This window comes from Antennarius striatus, chromosome 18 (assembly GCF_040054535.1).
Source record: "Antennarius striatus isolate MH-2024 chromosome 18, ASM4005453v1, whole genome shotgun sequence".
Lineage (NCBI taxonomy): Eukaryota > Metazoa > Chordata > Actinopteri > Lophiiformes > Antennariidae > Antennarius > Antennarius striatus.
In genome coordinates, this window is record NC_090793.1 from 8,910,800 (window position 1) to 8,936,736 (window position 25,937).

General features: G+C 42.1%; 2 protein-coding genes across 2 annotated transcripts; both read left to right on the plus strand.

Annotated features, from left to right (window-relative positions):
• Window positions 1–3,071: 3,071 nt before the first annotated feature.
• LOC137612136 (BTB/POZ domain-containing protein 2) lies at window positions 3,072–7,487 on the plus strand. The gene is made up of 9 exons (XM_068340505.1): window positions 3,072–3,616; window positions 3,716–3,835; window positions 4,020–4,176; window positions 4,522–4,627; window positions 4,719–4,916; window positions 5,030–5,222; window positions 5,837–5,924; window positions 6,119–6,265; window positions 6,487–7,487. The coding sequence occupies exons 1-9, from the start codon at window positions 3,093–3,095 to the stop codon at window positions 6,646–6,648; spliced, it is 1,695 nt and encodes a 564-aa protein (XP_068196606.1). The 5' UTR covers window positions 3,072–3,092; the 3' UTR covers window positions 6,649–7,487.
• A 1,497-nt stretch (window positions 7,488–8,984) lies between these two features.
• On the plus strand, window positions 8,985–23,576 carry sirt6 (sirtuin 6). The gene is made up of 8 exons (XM_068340485.1): window positions 8,985–9,389; window positions 10,852–10,979; window positions 16,542–16,724; window positions 17,883–17,942; window positions 19,376–19,471; window positions 19,565–19,645; window positions 21,195–21,318; window positions 21,424–23,576. Exons 1-8 carry the CDS (start codon window positions 9,324–9,326, stop codon window positions 21,733–21,735), a joined length of 1,050 nt encoding a protein of 349 aa, XP_068196586.1. The 5' UTR covers window positions 8,985–9,323; the 3' UTR covers window positions 21,736–23,576.
• Window positions 23,577–25,937: the final 2,361 nt, after the last annotated feature.

Sequence of the window (25,937 nt, forward strand, 5' to 3'; positions counted from 1 at the left end):
CCTGCTCTCCAGAAGCATATCCACAGAGTCCAGGCTCAGCCCGACCACTGAGCCCGCTCTGCGGATGAGTCTGTTCAGACGGTCCATATCTCTTTTCCTGGCTCCCCCACCCCAACACACAATGGCGTATGACAGCACACTGGAGACTACGGACTGATAGAACATGAAAAGGAGCTTAGGACAGATGTTGAAGGAGGCCAGCCTCCTTAGGAAGTACATCCTGCTCTGCCCCTTCTTGTACACACAGTTGGAGTTGAGTGACCAGTCCAGTCTGCTGTCTAGCTGCAGTCCCAGGTACTTATCGTTTTCTACCACCTCCACCTCACTGCCTTTGATGATCACCGGCTGTGGAGAGGGAGGTGCCCGCCGGAAATCCAGAACCATCTCCTTTGTCTTGGAGACGTTGAGCTGGAGCTGGTTCTGTTGGCACCACTCCACGAAGTCAGCCACCAATGCCCTGTACCCCCCCTCATCACCCTCCCGGATACATGCCACTATCGCGGTGTCATCGGAGTACTTCTGTATGTGGCATGTATCCGAGTTGTGCTTGAAGTCTGATGTGTAGAGGGTGAAGAGAATGGGGGATAGAACGGTCCCCTGTGGCGCCCCCGTGCTGCTGGTCACCATAGAAGACAAACAGTCCCCCATACGGACGTACTGGGGTCTGTCCATTAGGTAGTCCGTAATCCAGCTCACGAGGTACGGGTCCACAGCCATGGAGGTCAGTTTATCCTGCAGGAGCTGGGGCTGGATGGTGTTGAAGGCACTCGAAAAGTCGAAGAAGAGCACTCTGACGGCACAGCCCCCGGCGTCCAGGTAGGAGAGTGTGCGGTGGAGGAGGTACATGACAGCATCGTCAACCCCAACCTTGGCCTGATAGGCAAACTGGAGAGGGTCCATAGCACCCTGCACCTGTGGACGCATGAGCTCCAGGACCAGTCGCTCTAGGGTCTTCATTACGTGGGAGGTAAGAGCGACCGGTCGGTGGTCGTTGAGCTCAGTAGGGCGTCCTTTCTTGGGTACAGGGACAATGCAGGAGGTCTTCCACAGTGACGGGACCCTCCCCAGCCGCAGACTGAGGTTGAACAATTGTTGCAGGGGGTCCCCTAGTTCCGAAGCACAGGCTCGGAGGAGTCTTGGGGAGACCTTATCTGGTCCAGCCGCCTTGTAGGGACGGAGCCTCCTTAGCGTTGTCGTCACCAGGTCTGCAGTGATGATGGTCTCGGTCGTGGTGGGAGCAGGAGGTTGTGGCGAGGTTGGAAGTCCAGTGGTTGAGGTGGGGCCGTTGAGCTTCGCAGTTCTTGGAGTGGGCTCGGGAGAAGTGGCAGGGGTGGAAGGAGAGGAAGCACAGGAGGAGGGAGCATCAGTGGAGCGGTCTGTAGGGCCAGGAGAGGCCTGTAGGCCAGGAGAGGTCTGTAGGCCAGGAGAGGCCTGGGACGAGGAGCCGGGAGTGGTGGGGGAGCTGAACCGATTGAAAAAGCTGTTAAGTTCATTCGCTCGTTCAATATTCCCCTCCACAGTGCTGCGCCCTTTCCCGTGTCCGGTGATGGTTCTCATCCCATTCCAGACCTCCCGCACTTGGTTGCGCCCCAGCTGCTTCTCCAGCTTCCTCCTGTACGCCTCCTTGGCCTCCCTCAGGCAGAGTCTCACTTCCTTCTGGGCCTTCCTCATCTCCTCCTCGTTCTTGCTCCTGAATGCCCGCTTCTTCCTGTTCAGGACAGCCTTGACTTCCTTGGTTACCCATGGTTTGTTGTTGGGGTAACACCTGATTGTCCTGACAGGGGCCACGGTGTCCACACAGAAGTTCATGTAGTCTGTAAAACACTGAGCTGCCCCCTCAATGTCTTCCCCATGTGAGCCCACAATAACATCCCAGTCGGTGGTCTGGAAGCAGTTCCTCAGCATCTCCTCTGCTTCCGGGGACCACCTCCTGACCTGTCGTGTTGTTGCTGGCAGCCGTTTCACCAGCGGGATGTAGGTGGGCTGTAGGTACACTAGGTTATGGTCTGATTTACCTAGTGGAGGGAGGGGGGTGGCGGTGTATGCCTCCTTAGCATTAGTGTAGAACAGATCGATGGTTCTGTTCTTCCGTGTGGGACAGTCTACACACTGGACCATTGTGGGGAGAGATGAGTCCAAGGTGACGTGGTTAAAGTCACCGGTGATATTGCAGGTGTATTGCATTGCATGCGTATTGCTTTATGCGTGCGTGGATGACGATGATAATGATGTTTTTTTGTAAGATACAAAGCAGAGGCCCGTCAGATCAGATTAACAATATGGTGGCTTTAGGCCTATAGAACAATTTTTCACTTTCATGTAAAACTCTTGTGTGAACATCATTAAGAGGAGTGTGACAACAAGAGGTACTTACATAAAATTCCCCAAAAATCTTTCACTTTAATGGTTGAACATATGTAAAAAGTCTGGACTTAGTTATTTCTTAGTTCAGAGAATCAGAGAAGCTTTATTTTCAAGGAAGATTTCACCTACAAGGAATTCGAGTTTTTTGGTGCTCAAAAATAAACATGCATTAGAATCTTTCTTCTTTTCCTTTTTTGCTTTTCCCTTCAGGGGTTGCCACAGCGAATCAGTTGCCTCCATCTGTCTTCTGCATCCTCTTCTCTCACACCAACTAACAAAATATTACTAAAACAAGTAATAGGTAAATGTAAAATATAAAATATAAAATAGCATAGAAGTGTAAGTTGTATGAGCAGTAAGAGAATACTGTACAAAATGCAGATGTGATAGTATAAATAGCATAGAGAAAAATGATAAATGAAATGGTCCAGTGTCCATGTGCAATGTCAAGGATATGTGGCAGGTGAAATATTTAGAATATTATAAATGTCAGTGGCAGGCAGTCTTAATTTATGTTGTAATCAGTTTTATATAGATTTCCATCAGAATGTGCACCACTGAAGAAATTCTGCTCAGAGTCCGTATGATTGGCCCTCTGTGGACAAGGAGAACTCCTCGTAGTACCAATAATGACCACCAGGGGGCAGAAAACGGCAGCTGTCACTGTGGGACTACTACAATTCCACGCAGCGACTAAGTGTATTATTTACGCCAACACTGGGTTCAAGATGGCCGCTGGAGACAACAGCGGCAGGCCTCCTTGCCTTAATTTCTCTGGTCCGGGTCCTTTGGGAAACAGCCAGCCAAGCAACAGCGTTTTCTCCATGCAAACTTCCAACGGTGGAGCTGTCAGTGCGGCTGGGGGAGCTCAGGGAGCAGCCAGGCATCCCAACCCGCAGCTGGGGCCTGGTGGCGGCGACAGCAACGGTGTTTCGACCGGAGCTCAGCCGAATGCGCAGAACTCTCTGCAGCAGTCCGCAGCGGCAGCTTCTGCGGCAGCCGGAGCAGCCATGGCCGCCCCGGCGTCCAACATGGCAACCACTGCAGCATCCAACGCGTCCCAGGCTGCAGCACCGACCGCCACTCCGGCAGCTGCGTCTGTGCTCGTTTACCGGGAGCCCGTGTACAACTGGCAGGCGACGAAGAGCACCGTCAAGGAGAGATTCGCTTTCCTGTTCAACAACGAGGTCCTGAGTGACGTTCATTTTTTAGTGGGCAAAGGGATGGGGGTTCAGAGGATACCTGCGCACAGGTGAGAGAGAGGACGCATGACGTGACCTTGCTAAGGCTTAAACACGTAATCGGTGTTTCTTCTGTCGTTGCTGATTATCGATTATCGATGTTTGTTCAGGTTCGTCCTGGCTGTCGGGAGCGCTGTGTTTGATGCCATGTTCAACGGAGGGATGGCGACGACCTCCACAGAAATCGAGCTTCCTGACGTGGAACCAGCTGCTTTCCTGGCTCTGCTGAAGTAAGAACTGTCTGTCAAGAAAACACCATGTCGTATTTATTTAACAGCATTTAGGGCTGAGCTAGAAGTGTTTGTTTAAATGTACCCATGTTATGGTAATGCATTCACCTTATATTTATACTTATTCTAAGCAAACAATCCTGTTATTTGTGTGCAGTGATGACTTGTCAAACTTGCTCTCCAGGTTTCTTTACTCTGATGAGGTCCAGATCGGACCAGAGACAGTGATGACCACGTTATATACGGCTAAGAAGTATGCAGTGCCAGCACTGGAAGCTCACTGTGTGGAGTTCCTTAAGAAGAACCTGAGAGCAGACAATGCGTTTATGCTGCTCACGCAGGTCTCTTTAACTTGATTACAAATGTTGATCAGTTCTTGTGTGCAATTTCATTTGTCTGACTGAAAAATTCTTCTTTAGCTGGAGTACTGAAATATGAAATACTATCTAAACAATAGTGGCTGTACCAAATATTGCCTAAACTCTAACATTGATTTTTTTTTTTTTTTTGATAACTGGTGCTGTTAACACATTTTTTCCCCTTCAAAAAAATAAAAGCACTTTTGAGGTTTTAGATTTCAGTCCTACTAATAGATCTTATGTAGTTTGATTAGTGCTACAGTAATTCTTAATTTTTAAACAGGAAATTGCATTTTATTTTGAACTGTGGTGCTTTTCTGGTTTCAGGCACGGTTGTTTGATGAGCCTCAGCTCGCCAGTCTCTGTCTAGAAAACATTGACAAGAACACTGGAGATGCTCTCGCTGCTGAGGGCTTCACAGACATAGATTTGGGTACTGTCGCCATGTGAAGTTTTGTCTTTATTGTTTTATTTCAGTGTTAGAATCAGGCTGACACTTTCTAATCCATCTCTCCTTCCCTTAGACACGTTGGTGGCAGTGTTGGAGAGGGATACTCTCGGGGTGAGGGAGGTGCGTTTGTTTGGTGCTGCGGTGCGTTGGGCAGAGGCGGAGGCTCACAGGCAACAGCTGCAGCCCACGCCTGAGAACAAGCGCAAAGTCCTCGGCAAAGCTCTGACACTCATCCGCTTCCCTCTCATGACCATTGAGGAATTTGCTGCAGGTGAACAGACAGTAAAACCAACACTCTCAACTTTAATCACATTTTCTTTCTGCTGTCACTCCCAAATGCACAAATCCTGTGTGTCAGATTTTGTTCTTGTAACATCCTCACAGGTCCAGCCCAGTCCAGTATTTTGACTGATAGAGAGGTGGTGAGTCTCTTCCTCCACTTCACAGTAAACCCAAAGCCCCGTGTCGACTTCATCGACCGGCCTCGCTGTTGCCTCCGCGGGAAGGAGTGCAGCATCACACGTTTTGGACAGGTGGAGAGCCGCTGGGGTTACAGTGGGACAAGTGACCGCATTCGGTGAGTAAAAGTGTTTTAAAAATTTGATTACAGCCTTACTCTTGTAATACGTTATGTATTATTTAATCTGTTCACCCTACTTGCTCTACCTGCCACAAATGCAAGACCTTCTGTGGATCAATGTCTAGATTGTCCATTCAGGGCTACTGTAGAAGTATAAGAGTAACCTTGTGAATCTCTGCCTGTTTGGGTGTAAAAGACAAGGTTTTTGGTTTGAATTTTATTGATGTGGTGGTTATGAATATTATTTCTGTCCCTGAAGTCTGCACCTTGACTCTTTGATGTGTGCTGCGTTTGGATATTTCACACAAGTGTCACCTGAAACAATATCTGCTGCCACTCAAGAGGAGAATAATCACTCCTCACATTTGCTGTTAGGAACCACCATAGTTATCATAATAAGTTGTCTTTTTTGTTCCAGAAATAATAAGCATGGCTCATTAGCTTGGCATTTTGAGGCTGAACAATAACAAACCATGTTATTAATCAAATTGTTTCTCCAGTTATGACTGCTTGCGATTTAGGAAAGAGGTCTGGTTTATGACTAGTACTCCTTATCAACATGTCTCACCCTCTCATTCATGGAAATATTCCTGCTCTGTTGTTCCTTTCAGGTTCTCAGTGAACAGAAGAATATTCGTGGTGGGGTTTGGTCTCTATGGTTCTATACACGGACCCACAGACTACCAAGTTAACATACAGGTGGGGACTCAAATCTTTCCGAACTTTTATGTCTGGTGTCATGGTGTGTATCAGATGGATTTGGTTTGATTTTGTTCTACAGTTTATTGCTCCCAAGACTTCTTTGGGCTGGGCCTAAAATTTTGGACCCCTGTTGGGTTTTGCGTTGCAGTTCATTCTTATGACTTATTTACGATGCGTATCTTTTAATGCAGATCATTCACACAGACAGTAACACGGTGCTCGGCCAGAATGATACAGGCTTCAGCTGCGACGGGTCAGCCAACACTTTCAGAGTCATGTTCAAAGAACCAGTGGAGATATTACCCAACGTCAGCTACACTGCCTGTGCTACACTGAAGGTTTGTGAGACAAACATGCAGTACTGTTCTGTTCAAGACACAACTCCACCTCTTTAATTGTTCATTAATGATGAGTCTGCAGACCAAAATGTCTGAAAAGATGTGAAAGTAATTTCAGAAGCTCTCAAATAGCCAAAAATTAGAGCATTTAATCAAAGATAAGACGAAGGATTTCTCATCAATCAGCTGTAGCAGTCGATCATACTCTCTTCTTATTGCAGGGTCCAGACTCTCATTATGGCACCAAAGGAATGCGAAAGGTAACACACGAGTCGTCATCCACTGGCACAAAGACGTGTTTCACCTTCTGCTACGCAGCAGGAAACAACAACGGCACTTCTGTAGAGGACGGACAGATCCCTGAGGTCATCTTCTACACATAGTCACCTCCAACACGGCAAAGAGCTTCCATCAGATGGGACAACCTGACACCAGTGCGGGGCCACGCCCCAGCAGCCTCACTGGGGACTATTGTCATCACAACGCTCCCTCCATATAGTCCACTACTGTTGACCACACGAGAGGGTCAAATAGCCATAAAGCAACGTAGATCACTACATGGGGCTAGCTCGTCATTTGAGATGTCTCTCTTTCTCCACGGCTTCCTTTATTCTTTTGTATTCCAGTGATGCCGGCCTCTGACTCAGACATGACTGTGAAGGGAGGGGCCTCTGATCATTCACAGTACGGATGCCACTGCTGTGGATGGACGGCATAAGGCTTGACACTGAATTCTCCTTAAGCTGTACGATTCCCCTTCCTTTCCTCTGCTTTACTGATGCAAAGGAGAGTCGCAAGATACAGCTGAATGTACAGTTTATCAGATTTGCCATAACTAGTTCCTCATTTCTCCTCATTTGTTCAGTCCAGACAAACATCAGCTGTAACTTCCATAAGTTAATAGATCTTATAAACTCTCGGCTAATTTACTGGTAAGCAGTTTTCAGGTTTCTACATACAGTACAATCTGTGATATCTTGTGTCCTTGCGTGGTAGTTGCCTATACCCAAGATACATTGCACATTTCAGCTTTGCATATGTTCATTTGTTTGTTCTGTGGATGGACGCTAACTCTTCAGATGTTTCCTCTTAGATTTTGTTTTAAAAAGTGCGAGTGGAAGAGCTTTTTTGGTCCAGAAGTTGAGGGTTATATATTAAAGTGGCATTTAATAACATATATGTAACTTGAAATAACTATTGATTAAAGAGTGAGGAAATGTTTTATGGTACTTGTTTCATTGGAGAGAAAACATACCTAGTCTGAACCCAGCAGTCAGTTAGCTTAGCATACAGGCGCTAGAGGACAAAGGCTGCCTCCACCTCTACTGATTAACAGGAGTTTTCGTGGGGACTATTTTCTTGTCTTCTTTCACTGGGAGAGTTCACATTAAAAAAAACATTTAAAGTGAAGAAAAGCTATTCTGGTAATCAAGCGTTCTGTTTCAGTAAGTATTACACACATTTCTAAAATTGAAAACTTTAACGTGAAAACTTTGAATACAAGTTGATAAGCTACTGGCCCACTGACATCCCACTGAGGAGAGGATACTAAAGGCGTTCCCATGACGATGAGCAGCAGACGGTGGAAAACAAATGGAGATGCAAGCAAAAGAAAAGATCCAAGATTTTAGAAAATCATCCCAATGCTAAAAGGACAAAAATGAACCAAGCGAAACATGACTAGGCTGGAAAATGAGAGCCGAACGTTTTTTTTGTTGTTTTTTTTGTTTTTTTAATTCTCCAAAATTAAATCTTTCAAATCACTGAACAGAATACTAGTGTTGGACTTTTTACTTGACATGGAGCTTACCCACAGGCCAGTCACCAGGGCCAGCCAATGTCGTACTTGCTTACAAGTCTTCGGAATGTGAACTTCTCTGCTATAATGGGTGGCCCTCTGAGTACCTGGTCAGTCCTCTGAATCTAAAAGGAAAGATGGCTACTCAGCTGGGGCAGTTGGGGAAACCACAGATTCATAAAGAGAACTGGAAGTTGAAGAAGTAGCCATTTCATCAACCACAGTTACCACAGAAGAAGGACCTGTGAGGGAACTATAGAGAAATATAGTAAATATTCTTGGATTAAATAATTAATTTCAGAATAATCTTCAACACACTGAGCAACTACAAAGTCTGTTTTGTTGTTCAATTACGTGGTACATCAGAGGGTAGAGTGGACGGCGGTAAGAAACAGCTCTGTTGAGGATGGAGGACAGAGAGAAATAGGCATGTCAGAAATATAAAAATGAAAACTAGGTAAACTAGTTAAAATATTGATTATAAAAAACAATCTGATTTTTATACATAATTGGTGCTATATTTGTGTATTGATTCGATTGAATTGTATCAAGATTTGTACTATGATTTTTTTATTTGCAGAGACTAATTGGATGAATCCAGACCGAATGACATACATTTTTTAATGGTCAATAAACCATGAAAGACAAAATAACATTGTTTGACCATTGTCATAGATTACATGGGTTGAGATTTCCACATATCTCGCGAGATCGTTGCATTGGCCATAACTAGGTCATTCATCCACTACACAGTATGTCCACTAGAGAGCGCCAAGGTCCTAATTGTGAAGATTCTCGGTCAACTCGGTCCTTATCGATCTGTGTTGAAAGAAGATATTCTAAATATTTGGAACTCCCCTCCAGCCGTTCAGGACCGAAAACTGTCATTCATTCTCATTCATCCTGGTCATTGGTCTGGATGAATGAGAATCTACACAAACAATACGGGGTTATCGTCGTTTTAGATGCCAACAAGTATTTTCGGCTCTCAGTGTTTTCTTTTCTGTGGAAACTGGGTCCAAATGGCTCTTTAAGTTTTAAAGGTTGCGAATTATGTTATGGATGCATAGAAACGGTTATGGATGTTGTGAATCTAGTGGAGATATTTGTTTTTCTGCAACACTAACATTCGTCGTCGCGCATAAATGACGTCACACACGCGACACTGTTAAAAACCCGCCGAGACAGTAACATCTCACAGCTTTTGTTTACAGGAACACGGTTTTGAGCCGAGATAATTAATACGACATTACGACAGGAATGTCTGTAAATTACGCAGCTGGTCTCTCGCCGTACGCAGACAAAGGTGTTTGTGGACTTCCTGAGGTAAAAGTTATTAATTGTCAACCGTGAGCTTCTAAACTCTGCTAGCCGGTTAGCCGAGGACTACTGGTTCCTGCTTCAGGATGTTGTGGCGGAAGAAAAGAGTTAAAATACCTGAATGTCGGATTTCCAGATGTCTCAGGTTTACAAATAAAAATTTAAAATGTAGGGCACGTATTGACTATATTTGCGGCAAGGCACTGCAACGCATTTATTCTCTTAGGACACTAATGTCGTTAGGAGAAAAAGAGATCCTGCTATTATTTTTCCAAGCAGAGTGTCATACAGTACGGAACCAGTGCTTGGTACAGTCATCTGTCCATTTAACTTAAAACCAAACTGGCCAGACATTTGAATATATGCTCAAAGATTGTGGGTCAAACACTTGAGACACATTTCCAAGTCACCTACAGTAAAATAATGTCTATATAATGAATCCTATTTGAAGAATATAAGCTGCCATCAAACAGAAAATTCAGAGTCCCACAGGCCCCACAGCTGACTGAACTCTTTTGTCCCTCACTCTCAAACTACTAAATCAGAATGTAGAATAAGTAAGCTGCAGGGCTTCTGCACAGATGGACCTCTGGGTGTTGACCTCAATCCACCATGAATGAAACAGACACTTTGTAATGCTTGTTTCAGGTTGTGTGTATGATTATGCTGTTGAATTTAGTTAATTTAAATGTTACGTATTTTTTAGTTTTGTAATTTATGCGTAAGGACAAATTTCAGATAATGCTGATAATAATGTGAAATCCGATCTTATGTAATACCTTCTAACAAAGAGTACTTGAATAACATGAATGGGTCGTCATAATTGGGAATGGTTCCATTCAAAGTTGTACTTCCATTTCAGTGACATCATTAGCTACTGTGCTACGATTATGCGGTGTTTTTTTCTACGTGTGTAGCTGCCGCAAACTCATAACAGTGTATGTTCAAAGCAAAATGTTGGAAATGCTGTCTTAACATCAGCCTTTGTCCTCAGTAGACCATCAATTATTTTTTTTCAATTTCAATAAAAGTTATCTTGAAAGTACTTGCATCTCACAGTTGCTCTGCTCAGTTCTAATAGTAATATTTGCTCAGAAGTAAGAAGAAAAGATGTTTTAGGTGCACTCACCAAATGTCTGTTGCCTGAGTTTAAAAACACATAAATTCATATTTCAATCTCACCTCTCCCAACTTTCAGGCTGAGAGTGTAGGCTAAGAAAATGTAAGCAGGTTATTGATTTTGTTTTGCTACTGTATTTACATTTCTTTTCAACTCTTTCCATTGATTAAAGGTACATTTTCCCCTATTAGACAACAACATTTAACCGCTGAGTAGAGAAAATACTGTATGAGTTTTGTCTGTTATTTTGTTTATTCTTATTTTGTAGGAGGCATTTAAAACCAGTGTGATATCTGTGCTGCTTGCAGCCACCTGTTTTTAATCCTGTAGTTTTCTGCTTCCTGACAGGTGTTTGACAGTCCTGAGGATCTGAGGTCAAAGGTCGAGACCCTCACTCAGTTGATCAAAGAATCTCAGTACTTGGTTGTCCACTCTGGAGCAGGAATCAGCACCTCCACGGGTATCCCCGACTTCAGGTGAGGCACAAACTCACCGGGTTTCACAAATGCTCATTGCTTTTCTCAGTCACGCATACAGTATTTTCTGAACTATAAGGCGAACTGGACTACAAGGCTTACCTTTGATGAATTGTTTATTTTATAATTTATTTCATATATAAGGCACACTGTAGGTTTATGGGAAGATTGTAGATTTTAGGTGTGCTTTATAGTGCGGAAAATACTGTACTTTGTTTTCATGAACATAATGATGTCATAAAAGGCTTTGCGCCTCCTCCGGGATGAAGACTCTCCATGTGCTCATAGTTTCTTCTGCTTTTACTGTATGTTAATAGGCCTATGTATACCAGTAGAAATAAAAGTATATCATGACCTATTAAAGGCGATTCAGTACTGTGATGAAATTCAAGTAGGTCATGTACAGCCTGGCACGGTGTGCAGGAACCTGACTAAACATCATATTCCACACTGACCAATCATTGCAGTTGAGGGACATTTAAAGGTGAGCTGGGTAGACCGCTGGGCCTGTGGTTCTGTAGTCACTGTATCAGATTTTCACTGCAGGATAATCCTACTAGTATCAATATCAGTAGTGGCCACTGAAGTCAAATTACTACGTTGTCATCGTTCCATTTGGCAACCAACATGATGGTGTTTTACCATGAGTTACTATTTAAAAAGAGCAATAACTTAAAGAGTTACGTGGTTTAAGTGTTGTTGGATTATTCAGTCAAAAAATGATGATAATCACGTTAATGAGACATCAGTTTTTTAGTATTGCAGGCCATTTGTCAAAACCAGTATTTAGTGACACCATTAATCTATTAATCACTATTAATTTGTCACTATATACAGTACAGACCAAAAGTTTGGACACACCTTCCCATTCAATGAGTTTCCTTTCTTTTCATGACTATTTACATTGTAGATTCACACTGAAGGCATCAAAACTATGAATTAACACATGTGGAAATATTTACTTAACAAAAAAGTGTAAAACAACTGAAAATACACCTTATATTCTTGTTTCTTCTAAGTAGCCACCTTTTGCTCTGTTTACTGCTTTGCACACATTCTGCATTCTCTTGATGAGCTTCAAGAGGTAGTCACCTGAAATTGTTTCCACTTCACAGGTGTGCCCTGTCAGGTTTAATAAATGGGATTTCTTGCCTTATAAATGGGGTTGGGACCATCAGTTGTGTTGTGCAGAAGTCAGGTGGATACATAGCTGATAGTCCTACTGAATAGACTGTTAGAATTTGTATTATGGCAAGAAAAAAGCAGCTAAGTAAAGAAAAACGAGTGGCCATCATTACTTTAAGAAATGAAGGTCAGTCAGTCCGAAAAATTGGGAAAACTTTGAAAGTGTCCCCAAGTGCAGTCGCAAAAACCATCAAGCGCTACAAAGAAAGTGGCTCACATGAGGACCGCCCCAGGAAAGGAAGACCAAGAGTCACCTTTGCTGCGGAGGATGAGTTCATCCGAGTCACCAGCCTCAGAAATCGCAGGTTAACAGCAGCTCAGATTAGAGACCAGGTCAATGCCACACAGAGTTCTAGCAGCAGACACATCTCTAGAACAACTGTTTAGAGGAGACTGTGTGAATCAGGCCTTCATGGTAGAATAGCTGCTAGGAAACCACTGCTAAGGACAGGCAACAAGCAGAAGACACTTGTTTGGGCTAAAGAACACAAGGAAAGGACATTAGACCAGTGGAAATCTGGTTTGGTCTGATGAGTCCAAATTTGAGATCTTTGGTTCCAACCACCATGTCTTTGTGCGACGCAGACATGGTGAGCAAATCGACTCTACATGCCTGGTTCCCACTGTGAAGCATGGAGGAGGAGGTGTGATGGTGTGGGGGTGCTTTGCTGGTGACACTGTTGGGGATTTGTTCAAAATTGAGGGCATACTGAACCAGCATGGCTACCACAGCATCTTACAGCGGCATGCTATTCCATCCGGTTTGCGTTTAGTTGGACCATCATTTATTTGTCAACAGGACAATGACCCCAAACACACCTCCAGGCTTTGTAAGGGCTATTTGACCAAGAAGGAGAGTGATGGGGTGCTGCGCCAGATGACCTGGCCTTCACAGTCACCGGACCTGAACCCAATCGAGATGGTTTGGGGTGAGCTGGACCGCAGAGTGAAGGCAAAAGGGCCAACAAGTGCTAAGCATCTCTGGGAACTCCTTCAGGACTGTTGGAAGACCATTTCTGGTGACTACCTCTTGAAGCTCATCAAGAGAATGCCAAGAGTGAGCAAAGCAGTAATCAAAGCAAAAGGTTGCTACTTTAAAGAACCTAGAATATAAGACGTATTTTCAGTTATTTCACACTTTTTTGTTAAGTATATAATTCCACATGTGTTAATTCATAGTTTTGATGCCTTCAGTGTGAATCTACAATTTTCATAGTCATGAAAATAAAGAAAACTCTTTGAATGAGAAGGTGTGTCCAAACTTTTGGTCTGTACTGTATTTGTGAAAACTTTGCATTTATTTTGAATCTTTTTATTGGGAAAGCCAAATCTGATTTAATTTTTAAAAAATGATTAAAACCAGTTTAATGTCATACATTTTTATGTCTAAATACTCCATGTATTTTGTGTCATCATATCACTTTTTCCTTATAGAGCCCCCATTTTGCACGATTTAAGTAAAATATTACGTTTAGTATTCAATTGGTACATTCATTAGAATGTATGCTGGTTCCAGTTGAATATTTTATCACTTCTTTGATCAATTTGTCTTAATTTCCCATAACCAAAATATACCAAATAGTAAAGGGAAATTTAATTGGATAGGCTTGAAAATATCATATTAGAAAATTAAAAGAAATGTTTGTTAAGAGTGGTGAACAGACTAATGAGTTTTGTCCTGTTGAACAACGATCCCTTTAGGATGTATTCATTTCATGGATGTCTTTCTGGGGCTGAATAAACTACCTAATGAAGCACGAAACACATAAACACCCTGAGGAATTGAACTTTGGGTGGAATGCGTCTGCAACATCATCCTGGACTCCAGACCAGGATTTTTTCTTTTCCATTACTGCTGGATGTCTTGGCAGAAACTTTTTTTTTTTGTAGAGCTATTGAATGAACAGACGAGGGCAGTACTCGGTTATTGTTTGTCAGATTCAGCTCTTCCTTTTGCTTTCTGCCTTTACCTACCTGAAGAGACAGGAGAGATGATAGAAAGAGGGGCATGAAATGCAGGAAGGGTCTGTGGGTGGGTGTGGCACTTGGGTGGTTCATTTCAATTCAAATCCAATTCAGAAAACTTTATTAGTCCCCAAGGAGCAATTGAAAGCACATTAAGCATAATAGGTGTAAAACATACAGTGTAAAGGTAAACTGTGTAAACCTAAACAATAAACATAAATAATAATTAAATAATAACATAAATAAAAATACAATCTTTACGTTAATAATTCAAAACCTAGTTACCGTATTTTCTGCACTATAAGGCGCACCTAAAAGCCTAAAATTCGCACTCCGCCACCAGAGGCGCACCCTCACAAGGCACTCGGGTCTACGCCCCCTAACAACGGTAGTCAAGGGGCGTCACCGAAGTCCCGGCTCTGACTGAGCTGCTCTCAGACGGCAGAGCAGACTGTAGGAGCACCGGTGATTACGTAGCAAAACACAAGGAACTTTCAACAATTCTATTAATAAAGTTTGACTGACGGATTGCCATATAGTGGACGGATTGTGCAACAACAGCCGCTGCAGTTTATCAAATAAATTTTATTCATTTTTTATTGTGTGTGCCTTATCTGGTGCGCCTTATATATGAAAGAAATTATAAAACAAATTATTGAGGGTGCGCCTTATAGTCCAGTGCATCTTATAGTGCGGAAAATACTGTAGTTTAAAACCTAGTTAGTTCAAAACCTATTTAGTTTAAAACCTAGTTAGTTAATACAAGAACTAGTTGCAGCCTTTGCCCACAGCATGGTCATAGAGGTCGAGAATAATAACACACCAGTAAACCCCAGTGACTTTCATTTTCCTTCACTATAATTGGAGATTTCCCTGTGATGTTTTCCTCAACAGACATAAAACAATCAGCTTATGTATTTTTAATATAAAAAAACATGGACTTTATCGTGTTGTGATTGACAGATATTCACTTCTGTGAATTCGTATGTGTTTTTATACCAGGAGATTTACTCTCTGGACACCTGACTTGATTTCCCTGCCTGTCAGTCATATCATGGACCTCGAACAGCAACATCATTAGAGCCTAGGTTTTTACATGCAAACGTTGTTCTTCCTGCTGTCCTTCTGTTGCTATGCACACATATGCAATTACATGCTGTGCATGTTCCAGCTGCGAACCTCGCAGTGTGATGTCATTACAGAGATGAATGACACAACCCCCGTGACCGAAAGCCAAACCTCTGCATCATGTCCCTGCAGTTTGTGGTTAATTAGTTGTATTTAATGTTTTGGGGGGAGGGTTAAGATGCCACACATTTTAAAGTAAGATACACATAAAAGTAGAAGAAACTAAGAGCTGGTTCAATGCTTGTCGAAATCAGATGGGATTTTGAAGAGTTGAAATATACATCAAAAGTTGTTCCCTGAAATTAATCCAGCAGGAGCAGGAGAAGGTCATGTAATCATCCAATATTGACTTGGTTCTTTTGATTCTTCTTTTCACTTCCTTTAATCTCCTGAGATAGAAAAACCTTTTTCAAGAGTGACCAGATGAAGAGAATAGCACAATAAATTTATAAATCCTGTTTAATAAAACCAAGGGCAAGTTAATAACAACTTCAGAAATGATTCCACAGTGAATGAATGGCCAAGAGTGTTAACATGTCACTCTTTGAAAAGTCCCCTAAAATGTTGTATTCTGATGGTTTCAAATATATTCTATGAAGAAGAGGCAGTATATCTAAATTATCTACGACTGCAATTGCTATGTTTGAGGAAGAAAGTAAATCTGTCGTGACCATTTTAAGTTAGGAATGTTTTATTAAGAAGTTGAAAGTTTGGGTGACTTAATTATTTTAGCGGAGTTGAAGAATTGATGAAACAATTATTACAATAATCAATAAAATAAAGCCTTAAGTGCTTTACCATGGTCATCAGGCAGTTAATGCAAGTGTTATTCCCTTTTTTATGTTCCTGCACTTTTGCTCAGACCTGAAGTGTTAATCGTTTGTTTTCTGTTGCCCACATATAAGTATTTTAATTTTTTAAAATCTATATTTTAATGTCAAATCCAACTCTGTTGAGCCCATCAAACTTAAAAGTAACTGGCCTTCGAGGTTTGCAAACGACATCCAGTTGATGTTGCTGCAAGCAATGACTGATGATGGTTGATGGGGTTGTTCCAGTTCAAAAGAAGGAATCAGCTGTTTTGCCTTTTGTTTGAGTCTTGATGGATCAGCGGTCAGTCCCTAAAGTAACCTGGCAGCTGTGTGAATGTTACACATCGTAAGGACTTCCAACAAACCTGACAAAACATTTCACCTGGAGGATGTTTTTATGCCCGGATTTAAATGTGTGTGTGCCAACGGTTAGGTTCACATCATTTACAGCCATCACTCTGTTCTCCTTCAGGGGTCCAAGGGGTGTGTGGACGTTAGAAGAGAAGGGCGAGTCCCCTCAGTTCGACACGACGTTCGAAGATGCCCGGCCCAGCCTGACTCACATGGCCCTGCTGGGGCTACAGCGGGCCGGGTACCTCAAGTACCTCATCAGCCAGAATGTGGACGGCCTGCATGTCCGATCAGGTTTCCCCAGGTAAGCCCACCCTGCACCCTGTCCGACAGTAGAAATGAATTCCATCTTGGAGCGTCAGCACTCAGAAGCCGACTGGGATCGTTATCACGAAGGAACATTTTATCTCACATGTTGCGTAACCAGTTAGGTGTGTTTGTGTTGTTGTTTGTTAACTTGTGAGCAAGGAAAGGATGAATTCAAATTGACCGCCTTATATTCACTCTGTAACTGATATGCTAATTAGGATAATTTATCACCTAAGCATCTAATTTGCCATCACGAAAAGGTCAAAGGTCAAGTTTGCTATGACGTCTCTGTTTTCTGCCTTCTTTTGAACACAATAGCTCAGAAACATATTTTAATAGATATTGTTTTTATTTTTTGTTGTTGTTCATCTCCATAGATTTGAAGCGTTTTGCACATAATGTGGTCGGTTAACCTTTAATAATTAAGGAATACTGTATATTAGAAGTAGACGTGAGGTACTTCCTACAAGCAAAGGAGACTTGTTCTCAAAACCCTCATCGAGGATGAGACACAAACCTTTTTTTTCATTATGTCTTATATATTATTAACAAAAATCCCTCTGATGTTTCAGCTGTGGGATATAGCGTGCCGTCACTTTGTCGCATGTTATGTTGTGACTCATTGTTTTTGGATGAAGAAGCTGCTGCTTTGTGATAAAAGCTGTAATAGTGCCTGAATTGATTTGCTCTTAAAAACCCCTCACATAACTTCAAATAAAAGCAGGTGTAATGAAAAATTCTGAGTAGGGTATTGGATGACCCGAAGGCCAGGAATCCAATTTTTTGTATAGTACGTGCATCCAGATCTTAATATATAGTGAAACCTGTTTTCCCTGGAAGCCATTTCAGAGCTCTCTGTTCACCCTCCATCAGTCGGCTGGATGGAAAGTTGTTTTTTTTTTATTATAGATGTTTCTAGACAGCAAAGTGGTTACGCTCTGAGGAAATTCAGCAAGACAGCAGAAGAGCTGGTGAAGTAAATTGGTATGACATGAATCTGCACAGCTGTCAGGTGGAGAGCAGACGTGAATGTGGCCTCAGAATATTTATCAGAGGGAGATGGAAAAGAGTTGGTGCTGAGGAGCCCCGACGTTAACTTTGGAGACGACGATCCCAGAGAGGTGTTCATATCTGCGTCGTCTTGTTCTTGCAGGGATCTGTTGTCTGAGCTTCATGGGAACATGTTTGTGGAGGAGTGTGAGAAGTGTGGCAGGTATAAACACACACAAACACACACAGATAATTATTCAATTTACAATCTACGTTCACAACACGATGAGTAAAGCGCGCTGACGGTTGGCGGTTTAGTCACTGCTAACATTACTAAGCAGTATTCGAGCCCCACGTGTGTTTCCAGCATCTTGGAAAACACATTTGATCAGAAAACTGATTGAAAAACATTTCAGGGACTCTTGAGGGAGAAAAGTCTGATCTGTTCACAGAAAAGTAAAAATTACACATTTAATAGCTGCAATGTGTAGAGTGCAATCTCTGAACGCTCTGCTGTTCAACAAGGAAATGGATACCCTGCAGCTGCAGAGATAAACCGCCCCAGTTCCACTGTTGAATCGGAACAAGAAGATAAAAGGCATTATAGAAATAAGTAGAAAAATGCCTACAAGTCCAAGAAATCCTATCTCCTGCTTTGCAACAGTCCAAATTAGAAAATGCCCTAAAAACATGTTGAAATTCTGATGCATCCTACGATGTGTCAAAAAAAAAAAAAAGAAGAAACAAAAAGTCCCACCTTCTGGTGCAGACAAGCTTATTCTCACACAGCGTAGGCCAGCTGTCACCGGGCCCAGACGACTCCCGGCTGTAATCGCAGGCAGTGCCTGGGGTTTAACCTGGAATGTTTGGGAAGAGATTTACATTTATTTTATGTTAAATAAATCAACTGATTATTACAATGGTGAATAAAGCCCCGTGCTTTAAAGGATTATGTTTTCAGATTCCAGTTCAGTCTTGTGTGTGTAAGCATGTCTACTTCTCCTGCTTGTGTTAGTTAAGTTCAGTCGTAACAAATGTCTCTGAAATATCTTCTTTTTGAAGAATAAATTATATTTTGCGAAACCAGAAGTAGCTGCTGTAAACCTTCTCAACAGATAAAAGTGATTTAATGGCATCATAAACACATTTCAAATCAAACCACACACAACCTCACTGATTTGTCATTCAAGGGTTCCAGCAATCTCAAGCTTTAAGATTTTTTTGAAAATGAAAATGGAACTTTTTTTTTTCTCACCTGTGTTTCACTGCTTCTGTCTAGAGTGCTTATTATCTCGGAGTAACTGCAGGAACATGATAATTACTGTAATTATCCACTATTACCTGAGCGGAGTTCAGATCTCTGTTGAGTGTCTCACTTGTGGGATGTACTGCAGCAGAGGAATAAATATATTTTTTACTCATTATTATGCACAAAGAGCTTCCCCTTTGAAGCAAAGGTTCTCTGCTTGATAATAAAAGTATTAGATACAGTAGATGGATAGATACGGAGGAAATTGCATAAGTAGAAAAATGCATCATGTTGACCTAATTCATATTCAATGGCCCTCATTAAGGTGCTTGTTAAGGTTAAACTGTACCTAAACAAGCTGATCTGTTTGGACAGAGACGTAACCTGTAGGAGTCTTGGTTTTCCAGGCAGTATGTTAGAGAAAAAGTGATTGGTGTAATGGGGCTGAAACCGACAGGCCGATACTGCGAAGTGGTACGATCCAGAGGACTGAGAGCTTGCAGGTGAACGCTTGTTTTTCACTGCCTTTTTTCAATTTTTAGTAAAGCTCCAGGATGCCCTTATTTTGTATAACTGTGTGCTCCTCATTGTAACAGAGGGAAGCTGATGAGCACCATACTGGACTGGGAGGATGCTCTTCCTGACAGAGACCTGAACAAAGCCGATGATGCCAGCAGGTAAGAAAATTACAGCAGTTGGGTCTTCATTGTTTCCAGTCTTTCCATTATTTTACTTGTGTTTTTTCACTCGGCGTGTGTCTTTATAACGAAGTAACATATTAAATCATGCTGTGTTCTTCTCCCTGTTCCAACGAGGCCTGGATCAAACGTATCCTGTGAAGTATAAACTGTGAAGTAATGTGTTTGATCTATTTGCTGTAGCATTCTGTGTGGTTTTGCTGTCGGCGTCCAGATAAGCCGACAAGCTTTTAGTTTTTTTGTTCCATCACAGCATGCATTAATGTGTCTATCTGCCTCCTATGCATCTTATGTGACGCATGCAGCGTTTATTATGTGTTTACACATGGTAGTGAGATAAATTGGATGCCCGTGTATCACCTTGATGGTGGTGACCTATAAAAGACGCATCGCCTTTTCAATCACAGAGAGATTTTTCAACCTTTTCAGCACAAAAGAATAATGCAGACTTATTTTTCTGAGCTTGTTCCATCAATTTCAGAAATATTTCCATCTTTTTATTGCACATACGCTGGAAGTACTTTCATTCATTCATTTGCATTCAGATGTGGAGAGATGGTGACCTATGCATCAGTCGGCCATAGCATAACTACTGACAGACGAAGTTAAGAAATGGGGAGTATGTTGTGACTATGGCACTTGGCAGCGGGTGGGAAATCTTCAAGAGTGAACAAACGTTGGAAACACGAAAAATGGCGAACCTAAGCAAAGACTGAGTTTTGATGGCTGCTCCCGGGTTCTCCGTTCTAAGGAGGGACAACATATGAATTGACAACAGGGGTAGAAACGTCCAAGGCTCACTGTTGTATGGATGCTATTTTCTGATTCCACAGAAGAACCACTGAAACAAAACAAAAAAAAGCTGAAAAGTTAATGCTGGTTAAGAAAGAAAAAGTAGAGTGACACAGCTTTAGACATCTGATGGAGTTCATGCCTCGACGGATCAGACGTGGATTTGTAACAACAGCAGACCCACCCAGGATGCCCTTATTTTGTATAAATAAGGGCATCGTGTGTGCATCCTGGAGTTACATTCGGAGGACACTCTTAAGTGTTGTAGAACAATCCTAAATGTCACCAGAGAGTTATGTAACCCCAACTTACCGCTCTGATTATACATGGAGGTTATTTCCTGCTGCCAGCTAACATCTTTTTCCAAACTTTTGTATTTCCTCTATGAAAAAGTTTTAGAATCCTCCTTGTTGGGGACATTTTCCCTTTCCAACATTACAGTCTACAAGCAATTTATTTTAACCACAGGCTAAAATGCAACGTAGAATTTAAAGGATGATCCCAAATGTTTTTTTTCTTCCTTTTTTGAATCCATACCATCTGCTGCTTCACAATGTGATGTCAATGTGACGTTAATTCATGGAAGCCACAAATTGGGAAAAAGTGTGGACTTGCTGCACCGTGACATATCTGCCTCGAAATTACCTCATGTTCATTTGCCACCATCGATGTGGAACAGCACACAATAAATTCTTATTGATTGATAAATGGATTGACTTTTTGCTCTTCTGTCCAGACGAGCAGACCTGGCTTTAACGCTCGGCACGTCCTTGCAGATAAAACCCAGCGGAGACCTTCCTCTCCTCACCAAGCGCAAAGGGGGAAAGGTCGCCATCGTCAACCTGCAGCCAACGAAGCATGTGAGCGTCGTCGAACGCAACCCCACCTGGAAACAGAACGTGAGCAAATTCAAGGCCAGAACCTCCATGTTAATCATTTGAAGGTTGTGATCTTTACTGTCGTAGGACAAGCACGCCCACCTGATAATCCACGGTTACGTGGACGACGTGATGAAGCTGCTGATGGAGCGGTTGGGACTGGAGATCCCAAAGTGGGATGGTCCGACGGTGTGCGAGAGCTCAACGGCCTCCTTCGAGTCCGAAATCAAACCGCCACGAGCAGCCGCTGCAGAGGGTTTGTCAAAGAAGGACGTCATAAAGGAGGACAGGAAAAGAGACGCGACAGAGCTAACGGACAATGGCGGTGGTGATGTGGAGACGCTCCTGGTAAAGAAGGAGAGGGCAGACACTCCAGTGGAAATAAAAGAAGAGAAATAGCCATGGCATTTCTGAATGAATCTTTTCAGTAGGGTTGGGTTCTGTCTATCACACGCCACAAAGACTCTTCCTGTCCTGCAGCGTAGGCCTTGTTCATTCCTTTCATAAATATAACGAACTGGGACGTGACAGACTTCTCTCCTTAAACTGACCAAAAAAAACAAACTGTCCATATCCAGTCCTTGAATCTCATTGAAGAAATTAGTGTATTGACAAAACTCCTGTTTGTTTACAGCTGCTCCCCACTCAGTTCAAGGCCTCTGGGGAGGAAGGCATGAGCCGGATTAAAATCAGATCAGAAGATGTTTAAAACAACGAAGGCTTCAACTTTATTAACAAGTCTGAAAACATTCATTCATTCATCTTCTGCCCCTTCATCCGCCGTAGCGGGTCACGAGGAGCTGGAGCCTAACTCAGCTGGCATAGGGCGTGAGGCGGGGGATACTCCGGGCACGACGCCAGTGCACCGCGGAGCCACACATAAAGATAGACAACCACACACACACACACACACACACTCACTCCTACGGGCAATTTGAGACCGGCCAATCAACCTGAAGGGCATGCTTTTGGAGGTGGGAGGAAGCCGGAGAACCCGGACAGAACCCATGCAGACACAGGGAGAGCATGCAAACTCCACACAGAGTGGGACTTGAACCCGGACCCACCGTGTTGTGAGGCGACAGCGCTACCCACGCTGCGCCACCAAAACATTAATATTCACGGCAAAAACAGTAATATTCACATTAATATTCTGAAAAATGAAACTATCGCCTGGACCCATCTCCAAAGTTGTAACCACCGGACTGACCTTTAGCTCAAGGATGTCCTTTTGAGCCCATCTGATGTTATGTTTCTCCGCTTTAATTCCCAAAGGATCCTCATTGGAATGATTTTAATGGTGAAGTTAATAATTTCAGAAATTTGTCCCTGACAAGAACAGGATCTTGTCGATTATTTTGATGTGTCTTGAAGTTCCGATCACTAACAACTTCATTTCAATTCATGACCGCGGAAGGAAATTCTCTCGAGAGACATGTTTTTGTTCTGAGCGCAGCATAAATGATAAAACCAAGTACCGTGTAATTCTGCAGCAGGAAGCTTTTGACTGAAACTTAATGGTGATATTGGATTTCATGGCATGCTTTTTCCTGCATTATTCAAGGCTCAGATTAAAGGAATGAAATGGAATGAAATTACAAAACAAACACATGAGTAATTTCCACCAGGTTATGCTACAGGGAAATGATTGTTAGTTGTATGTTAAGATGTCATGAAGAGCTGAGATCTGTTTCATCAGAGGGGCCCTTGAACAAATCCCAGGTCCTCATGTGGCCTCATTCCGGTGTCCGTCATAACCAAACAATTAAATCTAATAAAACCAACTTGTTTATTTACCTTCGAACATTTGGATACAGTTTGCAATAAAAAATCTCCAGTAATTTTCTCAGGAGACCACTGAATATTCTCAGGCCTGGTTTAAGAAAACAGCTAAAATAGGATTTTTAACACGTTTCAACCCAGGTATGTACTGCACACCTCATAGTCATGCTTCTCCAACTGTTGGTAGTCTGTGGGAAACAATGAATGGATAATAAGTGCAGTGGAAGGTTAAACTCTTCTGAGTCCATCGATGGAGCTATATTGTCAGAGGGGATGATGCATGCTTTCAGCGAATGTTCAGACTGTCCTTGAATGTCAGCGTAGCAGTGAAAAGAAAAGCCATACGCATGGTCGCTCAGCAGCACATTGAGTTGCTTTCCCATTTTCTCTTTGTTCGGCTTACTGGTTACAGGCAAAAACAAACAAATAAATTGGTCTTTCAGTGTGTGACCACTCATGTTTACTTCAGCCTTGCCTCCCACTGGTTCTTTTATAACGATCTCAAGGTTAATTCATCGACACAACGGATGTAATAGACTGAAGAGGACAAAACAGACAACACTTGACCACAAAGAAAATCTGATATCATGCGTGTCTACTATATTTTTTTCTATATCTCTTATTCATAAATGTGATTCCTTCTCAACATTCTTTGCCTTTGAATGTTGAAGTGGAGCTTGCAGCCTATTAAATTAATACTGTATTCAGGTTTCAATTTGGCTGGTAGATTATGCAGTACCAACGTGACAGCTGGTTGAAATGTCCCTCTGTACCTGTGGGAACAAACAGCTTAGTTTGTATTTAGCCAAAACATAATGTAATATATGATTTAATTTGAGGACATCTTCCTCTTCATGTAAAGTACATCTGGTATCGATGAATCCAAGGTCATGTCGTCCAGAGCAGAGAGGGAGGAGAGCAGCAGCATATCTCTCCCTAATGACTAGTCCCACCCTTAATTCCCATTTGTGGGCACAGACATCCTCTCAAACTGTTAAATTGGAAATTAAAATAAAATTCCCAGTGGGAATCAAGGTTACACAGGAAGTCCTCATGATTTTACTGCCTGACCCACTTTAATACATTCACATATTTATCATTCATCCTATCTCATCCTGTAATCGATGCATCCAGCCCTGCATGAATGTATGACCACAGCTCGCTTTTCTCAAATGTTCTTCATCATCCTGTGTACGAAGATGAAGGACTGGGTGCATGCAAGATCTGCAGTGCTTGTACCTTGTCAAGGCTTTGTTTTTTGTTACACAGCTCTGAAATACAGAAGGGCTGTGTCAGTGTCGTTTTTCTCCTATAGCTGCTCTGTCATGTTAGAATTTTATGAAACAATCTCATCTGAGGGAAGGGGAAAGATTAAATTTTTAAAAGACAGAAGAGCATGGAGAAGTGCGCCGTTCTGAATGAGAACAGACTCAAACAATTCACGTTGAAATCACACGTTTGAATTGATTTTTGTCTTTTTTTCCTTCCACAGTTGACCTACTTGCTTTCAACCAGGAACAGAATGTACTGAATGAATAGGAGTTGTGATGTCTGATTGGAAAAGTAATTACTACTTGAGTGGCACATAATGGAAGGAGTGTGTTTGTGTGTGTGTGTGTGTGTGTGTGTGCGCGCGCGCGTGTTTGTATGGCATTTACATGTCAGCTGTTGTCTTGGTAGCTGGTTGTCCGTTTTCAAACTTTAAAGGTTGCAAAAGGGTAAAAATGTGGAGCAGCTTGACTCATTGTCATCGCCTGCCTGCTCGTGCATTGCCGTGACAACAGATACAATTTACCTTCCAGACACATCACTCATTCTTTTGTTTACTTTTTTAATGGAATGTCACATTACACACACGAGTCACAAAACAATTCACAGTGCTACAGTGGAACATGGGAACATCCATAGATTTCATGCTAGCATCAGACTGCCTGCACTGAAGGATTACTGATGTGAGGAGGGAATTCAGGGAGACAAAAAATAAGCACATTAATGACAAGTAAAAATTCTACACTCCATATGATTATCAATATTGGGGTTTGAGATAGAAAGCACAGATTATTTTACCTCTTTAATGTTTGACATTAAACTTTTTGTTTGATTGTACAGTAAAAAACCAAAACCGACTTGTCACTCAGAGACCGATCATTTTATATTTTAATTATTTTCAAAATCCCACATGGAATGCATCAAGATGAAAGATGATGTGAAAATGTGAAATGAAGATGTGAAAATGAGTTCACAAAAATTAAAAATGACATTATGGTTCAAGTCTGAACTGGTTAGGGTCCTGAAGCGTCTTATGGTTGAAATATAAAGTATATTTTAAAACGTCACCAAAGAAAGGAACACATGTAGTAAAGATTAAGGAAGAAAAATATATAAATATGCATGTGCTTTTGAGGTAAGAGGATTGTTAACACTCATATCTGTAGTTTAAATAGCTCGGGGTTGACGAACTTGGCTTAGCATAACCACTGGCTGGTCAACTCGACAACAAAAAAATAAAACATTAAAACAATTTTAAACAAAAAAAATAGAACAGTTGGAGCATAAAATCAAAACCATCAAGAATGAATAAAAACAACTGAGCCAAAGAAAGAAAATCTGATTTAATAAGAATCCGAATGAGTCTTCATGAATCCTGTATGAAAACCAAAGGAAAGATAAACAACTGCCTTGTTTGTATAAAATAAATTAAATATGCCTTCTGACAACTATAAAGCACGCTAATGAACATTTGTTTCTTTTTGTTGGACAAAAAACAACCCGTTTCCTGGCTAATAGTGTCTCGAAGATGCTTCAAACCAGAGTAAAGA